Consider the following 10,148-nt stretch of genomic DNA (forward strand, 5'->3'; position numbering starts at 1 on the left):
CCTCCTGCGCTTTCTCAAGCGAGCAGGACCCGAGGGTCACTGGCTTCTGGGCCGGCGCGGGGAAGCCGGGCTCGGGCCCCTTGCCGCGGTCCACCGGGGTGAGCCCGAGGCTGCGGCGGATCTCGGCGCTCTTCATCCAGAACTCTTCCACCAGGTTGCTCCGCGCCAGGGCCTCGGCCAGGGGGCTGCCCCGCCTGTCCGGGCCGTCCGCTGGGCTCACGGGGAGCGGGGTGGACGTTTTGGCCGAGATGGGCTGGAAACGTATGGGGGACTCCGTGGGGGACGGGATGGTGGCCTCGGAGGAAGAGGAAGGCTGAGGCTGGGAGCAGATGGGGAGCGGGGCCCGGGGGGTGGTGGCGGTGGCCGACAGGGGCAGCTGCTGAGGGCCAACTAGGAAGGCGGGCACCCTGGCTTCGGGCAGCGCTGCGGGCTGGGAGCGGATGGGCGAGGGTATGGTGGTCTGCGCGGAGGGGGCTTCAGCTCTGGGCTTCTCTTGGGGGAGCAGAGGCTCCGGGAAAAAGCGCTCCTCTGGGGATTTCACCTTGTGGGCGACAGAGGCATATGGGCTTCGAGCACCCTACGGAAGGGATGGTAAACAGAGGGGCTTAGAAGGCACTTAACGTTGGTCATTACCACCCACCCCCCGCCCCCCCAAAAAAAACAACCGCCCACAAACATTCTTTCTCAGGGAGCCTGAGCCAGCGTTAGCTGAAACATGAGGGACTTCACAAAGTTCACGGAAACATCCTGTTCTCTCTCTCTCAATTCTATTTTTTGCCCCCATAGGCTTTTTCATTGCAACCCTCGCCCCACATACACACAAACACAACCAATGTTCCTTCTCATTCCTTTTAGCGGTTATGCATCCAACTCCAAGAGACCATGTCTCCCTGCCCGCTCTATCGGTTCCATTTTAGAACCCCTATATAGGAGCCCCGTGGGACTGGGCTGCTCACTGCAAGGTTGGCTGTTCAAAACCCTTATCGGCTCCATGGGAGACTGATGAGGCTCTCTGCTCCTGTAAAGATTCACAGCCTCAGAAACCCACAGGGGCAGTTCTGCTCGGCCCTACATGCTCACTGAGCTGGAAATCGACTTGATGGCAGGGAGTGTGGAGCTTATACTAAATCCAAGGAGCTCTGGTGGCAATGTGGGGTAAACAACTATTTATTAACCAAAAGGGTCACAGAAAAACTTGGGCTTAATGGTGATGGTTGAACAACATGATGAATGTATTTAACAACATGATGAATGTATTTAACGTCACTGAACTGCCCAGGTGGAGTTCTCTCTCTCTCTCTCACACGTAGCATGTGGACACAATCCAGAGGGTGAAGCCTGCGGCACAATCACGGCTCGGGGAAGTGGTGGGGAAATTGGACTCAGCTGTCCCCCCTCCCTTCCTAGGAAGGCTCAGCCCCGCCTGAGGCAGCATTTTCAACAGCTTTACTCGGCACGCTGAGGAAGGAGAATTTTTTTTTAAAGCTTCCTTAGAACGAGGCCAGTAGGCTCCTTCCCCGCTACTCGTGTGGTGTTCACTAGGGGCCCTAAGACGAGAGGCGATTTCTCTATTCAGGGTGCCCTCGGTTCTGCTGGGCTCTTACCTCTGTCACAGGGCTGTGGACTGGGGAGAAGCCAACACCTTGGTTTCGGGGGAGCTCGGTGGGGCTGGAGACTTTCGAGGGACCTGGAAAGATTGGACACAGGGATTCAGCCCGGAAAGCCCACCCCGCTCAGGCTAAGGTGGCTCCTCTCCTCCCCCAGCAGCCGGCAGTCGGCGGCCCACTGGCCATTTTCAGGGAAGAGAGGGAGCTGGGAGTTCCAGGCTGAGCTGACAGCCCTGATCCTGGGCCTGCTCCTCATACACATCTTGTGGGAAGAAGTCCTCCCAGTGATGGAAGTTCTCCAATGTGCTTCCCCACAACTCTTCCGTCGGTAGTGCACCAGGAGGGTTAACTTCAGTCCGTGTTTATGATCTTGCCCAAAGCTTTGAGCTTCTACTCTTTTGCACCCGTGTATAGCAAACGGGGGTGGGGGTGCTGGCTGAAGCCATGTGTGGGTGGGTGCCTGTGGCCCAAGCACAAAGAAGGAGTCCCTGCTGACCATGTGGAGGGTGGGCAGGCTGCAGCGCCACAGCACTGCTTCAGGGACCGGCACTGTCTAGTCACCCTCAGCCGACTAGAGGCAGGAATTCTGCAAGGTGTTTCTCGTGGCAAAGAACGCGCACTCACCTCTCTCCTGTCGCTTTGGAATGGGGGGTGGCGTCTCGTCCTCATTTTCTGAGACCCTTAGCTCCAGCTCTGCCTCCACCTCTTCCTGGTGCCGCAAGCGGAGTTCGGTTTCGGCATCTGATGGGATATCATCAGACCAGTGCTGATCTGTGGGACGGAAGGGAGATACAGCACAGGCCTGGGTGCACATCCCAGCGAGGCTAGGCTCCTCCCTGCCTTCCTCAGGGACAGCCCAGTCGCAGCGATCCTGTGGGTCTCTCACTCTTTGTAAACACAGCAGCAATGACACAGGCCAGGCTGTGACAGAGAGAACACTGGTTTACTGGTGGCAGGTGAGCCTGGCCTCCAGGACTCACGTGACCATGCACAAATCTGTGTTCCCTTACAATCCGCCTACCCAGCCTAACCCTCTACTCCCTCGCTGTTGCTGTGAAGACCAGCCTGCCTGGGCGGGCTTTCGGTTCTGATGGAATCCATGCAGGCTCAGTGGATGGAGTGGCTGAACTGACACACCCCATGGGTGTGTGGGTGGCGGAGCAGGGAACGTGCCCGGGGACCTAAGGGTTTCCTTCTGTGAGCTCTGTGTGTTGGCTTGGTTTTGTGTGTTTTCCAATCCTGGGTCCAAAGTGCTGTGGCCCCGCCTCCAGCGGGGAGAAGGGAGGCTCTGGGGTCCCCCGTACCATCGTCCAGCTCAGCACCGGTGTCCCCCGTGTCCCCATTCTCCGCTGCCTCCCCTTCTATCTCTGCAGGTTCCGAATCCACGTCTTCTTCCAGGGCATTCTCCTCAAAGGGGACTGTAAGGCAGAAACGTTCAAGGGAGGAAAAGACAGGACAGGCAGACAGACAGACAAGCAGGCTGCCTCTACAGGTGGACGTTCTCAGGCCGTGAGGAGGTGGTGGAGGCAGCAGGTTAAGGGAGACCCTCAGGGGTCTGGGTTTTGGGGGGGCGGGGGGCCGCTCTAAGAGTAGTGTAGGTGCTGGAAGGGCGCAAGGCCATCCAGAACACCTGACCTTAGCATTTCCCTGCTCTAGAAGGGCAAAATGGGTGGCAAAGAGCAGCCCAAAGCCTGCCCATCTTTCCCACCATCCTCTGGGGTCCCCCCTGCACGAGCAGGATCCCTCAGGTCTGCGGAGAAGACTCCAGACTGGCAGGGAGGTGGCATGCCATCTGCAGGGGCTCCAACAGTGGCGGCTTCTGCGCCAGGACTCACAGGCAGGTGCCGCCAGGAGGCACTCACGGCTCAGAATAACCTACTCATGGGTGGCCACTTCCCCTGTCGTGCAGTGTGACAAAGGTCCAGAGGCCTCAGGCCATGTGCTCACTCAGGGACACCAGAGTGGCCGGTGGCATTCTCACGGGCCCGGCCCTTGCAACTGGCAGAGAGCGTGGCTCTGCTCGGGATGAATTAGGAGAAAAGGGAAGAGAGGATATGCAAAGTTCATTTTCCAAAATCACGGGCAGCCCTTCTGCCTGCGATTCTGTTTGCAAAGCGGGACACAGCGCTAATAACCTTCATAAGGACCAGTCCCTACGCACACACAGCCACGCACGTAGAGAACCACACCAACAGTTCCGAGGAAGAGGGAGCCATTAGGAAAAGGAAGTTCTCTGAGAAGCCGCAGCCAGCTCTCCCGGAGACCAGCCGTGCTTGTTGGTGGGGAGTCTGCTGAGCGTTTGCCAGGGCTTTCCTCAAGGGCTCCAAGAGCGTCCTCCCAAATCACTCCTGAAACGTTTCGGGCGAGCAGTTGAGCTTCGGTTTGCCCGTGTACCACAGCCCAGTTTGGGCCACCAAGGAACCGGAAGCTGCTCAAGAAAACCACACACATGCACTGCCGTCAAGTTGCTGCTGATTCACAGAGACCCTCTAGGACGGGCCAAAGTGGCCCCTGTGGGCTTCAGAGACCAACTTTCTTTTTTTCCCTCTTGCGGAGCGGCTGGTAGTTTCGGACTACCCACCTTGTTAGCAGCCCCCCCCCCCTCAGGGCCCCTCCTGGAGCAGCTCAGCTGGAGGGTTTCCTAAGTTGTGCTGAACACAGACTGGGGCAGGCCCTCTCTAGAGCGCAGCCAGGGGAACCCTAACCCTAACCCATGCCCCAGCACCGGGAGGGTGAGCAGGCAGGACGGCAGGGCCACCGCGGTGCAGCCAGAGGGGAGACCAAGGGAGTGTGGGCTTTTAGGGGCTTGGGATTGGGAAGGGGCAGCTCCCAGAGGCTGCTGAGATCTTATGTCTCGACCCAGGCAGTAATCACACATGCTGCTGGGTCTCCAACAGTTCTCCACGCTCAACACTTTCTCTTTTCTGCACCTTAATTCATCATAAACCGGCTACAGCCCTGGTCTTCAGAGAACCAGCAGGGTTTCGTTTGAAACAGACAGGGGATGGGCCAAGATGGGTTCTCCAGGAAGTTCTAGGTTGGCAAACAGCACCAGAGGCTCCCTTTTGAGGGACCAGAGGGGCTGGCGGGGCTTCCGATGGCCAGATGCCATCCTCCCTGTCTCCAACGATGGCACATGGTGAGATAACACCAGGGAGGGAGGGACTCAGCTACCCCCAGGGGCTTAAGAATTTTGTGGGCTAACACAGCTTGTAGTCATGTAGGAAGACTGGCCATCAAAGCCAGGGCAGGGGCCTTCTGAGGCTTAGTAACACGAGGCCCCAATAAAAACCCCACCAGCAGGCCCCTGCTTCCTTTGGGTCCAGGTCTCGAGCCTGACCTTCATATGTGGTCAGTGAGCAATGAGTTCATCATTACAGGTCACCATTTCTGAAAGTCTGGGCAGACATCTTTCCCACCCACAGTATCTTCCTCCTTGGACAGTCACCCCAAGCTGGTAGCTGGAGGAGGGGTCTGGTCATCTGGAAGGTCCAGGCTTGTAGGAGGCTGGCACACAAAGACCTGGGCCAAACAGAGCCTGCACGCTTGTGCCCTCCCGCCCTCCCAATGCTTGCTATGTTCTCCTATAGGAACCTATGCGTGCTGGGGTACCGATGGCAACTTCATACTTTTGGTGGCAGATGAGCTAAAAGTAAAAGCCACACCAAAGAGACCCAAAGACGACACCCCTGATGAAGGTCAAGGTTCACGGCCTTAGACTGGCTTCAGTCCTAGTCATGTGGTGCTCTACGGGGCTCTCCTACTGAGTGTGGACTAAGAAGTGACGGCCGTGCACTCAGGAGGGTGAGTGTCCATGCGCCTTGGACGGACCTTGAAGAGAACAGTCATCACATGTATCACAAAGCAACAAACAGGTAAGGGGTGTCGGTGCAGCAGCCGCAGCAGAGCTGAGAGTGAGGCAGCTGAGAGGATGGAAGGAGAGAGTCAATCGGTTACGATGAAGCGTAAGGTGCTACAAGCTGCCACGCGAGCGGAGGAGCCACACACTACGTGAGCCAGGAGCCAGGCCGTCCTCAGTGCCTGGCTGCCGGCCGGGATCTGATCCCCGCTGGAGGACTGTCTCCTCGGCTCGTCTGATCACCCTCACTCAGCACCATCGAGTCGATTCCGACTCACTGCAGTCCTCGTGCTCAGATCACCCTGTCCCGGGACTGGGAGAACAGCCCCTGTGGGTTTCCGAGACAATATCTCTTTACGGGAGTCGAACGCCTCATCTTTCTTCTGCAGGGAGGCTGGTGGTTTCGAACTGCTGACCTTGTGGTTACCAGGCCCAGGGGCAAGCTACGAAGCCACCAGCAATACAAACTGAGGTGAGGAGAGGACTGAGTCCTAGGTCCTGCTGAACTGCATGTCACGTGGTTTCTCTTTCCCGGGGCCCCTAGGTGGTGAGGGTAGGTAAGCCCTCTGCTGCTCTGTGAAAGGTTTGCGGTTTGAGTCCACGCAGAGGCGCTCAGAAGAAAGGCCAGGTGAGCTTCTTCTGAGGAGAAAGCTCAGTGGAGCACAGCTCTACTCTGACCCAGAAAGTCCCTCTTTCCCCAGGGCTCGGTGGGAAGGCGCCTGCCGACTGTGCGTGCTTCCCCCACCACTGCTGCCAGGGACACTGGACGCACTGGTCTGAGCTCCAGGTCCGTTCATTCTAGAAGTCACTGCAAGGACAGCGAGGTTCTCAGCTAGGAGTCATTCCTGCCCTTCCTCAAGCCATGCTGGCAACACGATGGGCTAGTGATCGGTTGCCGGCAAGACCAGTGTGAGGGTGGACAGGGCACTGCCGACGTGTCCAGGATGGAGGCTGAGGGCCATCGATGTCCTGCAGTGGACAGAACTGTTCTACTCAAAATGCCAACCATCCTCTTGCCGAGGACATGTCTCATGAGACACGGAGGGACCTTTCCACCATCTCTCAGTCTGAAGACCCTGCCTGGTCGGACCAGCCTGTCCCCTGTGCCTTTAGCTGAAGCACGTTCTCCAGTGCCCCTCTCCCTTCCCGAGGCATTCCCGTAAGCTGCTTTGGGACTGATTCCTTTTCTGAAACGCCCTAAGAATACAAAGGCCACTCGCTGGATTTCTACAGACTCTGAACCTCAGCACTCAGAACGCCCCTTCAGGGTTGGCCTGTATCTAACCTCTGCTCATTGAAAGGGGGGGGGGGGCCCTGTCTGTCCTACTGGCCTCCCCGGGACGGGACGCGGGCGAGTGGCTGGCGCATGCAGCGACATGGTCCCAGTGAGGACACTGTCCGTTGGGGTGAGGCATGCATGTGCCCCCGCCCGCCCGGCATGCACTGCAGCAGGATCGGCACTCTAGAGTTAAGGAGCCAATAGAGCTGCTGAGAGAGAGAGAGGTTACTGTGAACTGGGAGAGAGCAAACATCACCAGGCTACCTCTGGAGACCGTCTCGAGCCAGGCCTGCACTGCCGCGCGGCGGACGGAGGGAAGGTCGGGTACTGGATTTGAAAAGAGATGATAAATACAGAGTTACTCAGGGGGAGGTGTGTCTGCCGAGGAGAGCGGAGGTCGTTCCTGGAAGTCCAAAAGGAGGGAAACAGAGGGTGGGTGGTGGGCAGCGCACCCGTGCCCTGGTCTGTGGGGTGGGCCATCCGGGTGTAGAGAGGAGAGGGGAGGAGACGTAGGTGAGGGCCATGCAGGCCAGCCTGGCACTCCTCTTCAGCGCTGGCACAATGCTCTGAGTGTACACTGCTGTAAAAGGAGTGGGCAGAGGTTGGTCCAGCTGCAGGGGGCGGGCACAATCAAATGCACCAATTTCAAGGTTCCAGAAGGCCAGAGCCCTCTTGCACAGCCAGTGCCGTGTGGCCCAGCTCGGGCACTAAATGGACACGTGGAGGCAGGAGTGTGTGCAGTGGGCACTGGGCGACAGAGGGCGAGCCACGGCCCCCACCCCCTCAGCAGTCTCCACTGGTCCCCCTTACTCCTGAGCAGCCAGAGGGTGGTATGTGCGTAGCCTGTTGTCCACAGCACTCCACCCTCACCTCAAACCGAGAAGCCAGGAATTCTGCTCGCAGCCAGAGGGTGGTATGGTAGCCTGTTGTCCACAGCACTTCACCCTCACCTCAAACCGAGAAGCCAGGAATTCTGCTCCCTAAGGGGAGGAATTTCTTGACCCATAACCACCCCACCCTGCCTGACAGACGGACACACACTCACTCCCAGACACACTCTGAGGAAGGGGCCGAGAGGGGCAGGGGCAAGCCTGCCTGGAAAGGTGGGGCCGGGGGCCTGGGTTCTCCATACTGTGTGGCTGTGGGGCCAGAGCCGAAGACTCTGAACACCTTTGCCCAGCTGTCTAGGGCAGTTTTCCTGGCCGGCACCAGGCAGGCAGCGGGCTAAGCTGGCTCTGGCCCCAGCAGGGCAGCCCTCTGGGAGGAGGGGCAGGTGATGCCCAGGGGACGGGGTCCTGGGTCCTGGTGCGGTTACCTCTCGGAGTAGAGGACTCGGAGGCTGGGGCCATGTGCTCCTCCTCTACCCGCTCACGAATGTGGGTCCAGTGCACATCGGCCTGGATCTCCAAGGGATCGGCCGGGTGGGCGATCTGCTGCAGCCTCAGGTTCCCGGCTGCTGTGCCGGGTGACGGGGAGGGAGGAGCAAGTAGACAGCGAGGGGAAGGAGGGAGTGGAACACCACAGGAGAGGAAAGAGAAAGAGAAGTTATAGCATCTCAGTGTGAGCCAGGAGGAGGCAAGGTTTGAGGAACCACACCCAGACGCCTTTGCCCTCGGTCAGCTTGTGGGGGGCGGGGTGTCCGTGTGCACTGCTGGTCCCGGAGGGGGGGGGGGCACAAGTTCCAGCACAGAAGGGCTCTCCTCCTCCTGTGCACTTCCCGCCCCACACTGCCAATGTGCAAAAACAAGAGAACACAAGACAGAGCCACCTCTCAGGGTGCCAAGTGCTCAGCTCTGCCACCTAGCACAGCGAGGGACCGGCACGCACCTCAGGCACGCACCTCACGTGCTGTGCTCAAGAAGCCCCTCTGGGATTTAAGTGATGTGAGCGAGGAGTGAGGGGACTGTACCCTTCTCTCACACGCAAACCCACTCCCACGTTGGTCTCTTTTTTCGGCTCTTGCTGGTGCAGCTGAAGCTGCTGTTGGGAAGGGGCAGGTCCCATGCTGCATGCTGGTCTGTGACCGCACAGATCAAAGGAAAGGATGGAGCCGGAGAGGCAACGGCTGGGGGAGAAAGCCCCACAAGCATGGGATTGAAACCAGCACCTCTCTGCTTTTCCTGAGGCCCCAGCCCTTTGCCTTCAAAGTACGTTGGTGCCCCACAGACGCCCTCATGGACAAGACTGGGTTCCTCAGATGAATGTTCCGCGCTCCCCAGCAGCCCCTTCCCTAGACTCTTGCTGTGAGAACCCCGGGGACCCCTATGCAGTCCCTGCCCGTGGGCTCCCTGTCATTAGTGCTTCGAGCATGCCATAGAGTGGGGTTAACATAAAGGGACAGGCAACCACTTGGGGAAGAGGCTCTGGGGAAGGGAGGGCAGCTTTTCGGGGAGCAGGAGCAGGTGCCACCGATTTGAGAATCTGGGCTCCTGAGACGCTCGCCTGAGCTCCCTGAAAATGCCAGGAAGACGGCCAGACTTGGGGGGCAACTGTTCCTGCGGTTTCAGTCCCTTCCCCTGCTCCCACAGATTGATGGGCTTTTTCCTAAGATTCACCGGCCCGTATGGAGCTATGTCATGGCTAAGTCACCACGAGCCTGGCTGGCTCAGAGAGGTCTGAGGGAGGCAGGGATGGGGAAAGCTGCCAGGCTGGAGCAGCCACGGGCTATGCGTGGTGTGTGAGGCTGTGGGGATCCCCCCTCCCTTGGAAAGGAGAGACCCTAAAGAGGCACAGCCAGGGTCTGTGCTGGGCACTGTGGTGGTGGTCGTGGTGGTGAAGGGGCTCTGCCACGCTCTGGGCTTGGCCGTGACTAATGTGGGGTATCCCGCCTGGCTGAGGGGAACTCATGGCAGAAACACGAGGGGGACCCCTGGGGCCACACTCCCCAGGGCTCTGTCTGAAATCGTCTTGGAAATCTCTCTTGACTTCCACACTACTGTGTGCTTGTCTGCCCAGGAAGGGTGCGCCCAGCATGGGAGCCCGGCGAGGGGCGTGCCGAAGCTTGTCAGCACAGAGCTCTGAGACTCAGGGATGACGGGGCTTCAAATATTTCATGGGAAAAAACAAAACCAGAATCGGGAGAGAATTAAACTTCTCCACCAGCGTTTGGAAGCCCCCTCGTGTTTTCATTTGGGACCTGCTCTTGGAGGTAAATTCCGGAGGGCTCATAGGGAGCCAGTGTTGAGGGTGGGCAAGGCGGGCAGAGTGGGTACCTTCAGGTGTACCCGCATCTTCTTCCTTAGAGAGGTGCTGGAGCGACTGGGTTTGCAGTTCTCTGTCCCAGGGGCAATACTCCCCTTCTATGGCAGGGGGAGCCAGACACCGACAAACAGCGTCAAGAGCCCACGCGGGGGATGAGTGGAGAGGGAGGGGACACGGAGGGGAGGGAAGAGAACATAAAGAA

At 58.7% G+C, this 10,148-nt stretch overlaps 1 protein-coding gene across 1 annotated transcript in view; it reads right to left on the bottom strand.

Annotated features, from left to right (window-relative positions):
• The window catches only part of MICAL3 (microtubule associated monooxygenase, calponin and LIM domain containing 3), a 114,935-nt gene that overhangs the window by 27,870 nt on the left and 76,917 nt on the right, over window positions 1–10,148 (bottom strand). The window contains 5 exon segments of the mRNA XM_045295900.1: window positions 41–577; window positions 1,605–1,687; window positions 2,232–2,378; window positions 2,912–3,025; window positions 8,061–8,201. Of these exon segments, the coding sequence (XP_045151835.1) occupies window positions 41–577; window positions 1,605–1,687; window positions 2,232–2,378; window positions 2,912–3,025; window positions 8,061–8,201 (1,022 nt within the window).

Source organism: Echinops telfairi, unplaced genomic scaffold (assembly GCF_000313985.2).
Source record: "Echinops telfairi isolate 266 unplaced genomic scaffold, ASM31398v2 ScPeMD7_6273;HRSCAF=7185, whole genome shotgun sequence".
Classification (NCBI taxonomy): domain Eukaryota; kingdom Metazoa; phylum Chordata; class Mammalia; order Afrosoricida; family Tenrecidae; genus Echinops; species Echinops telfairi.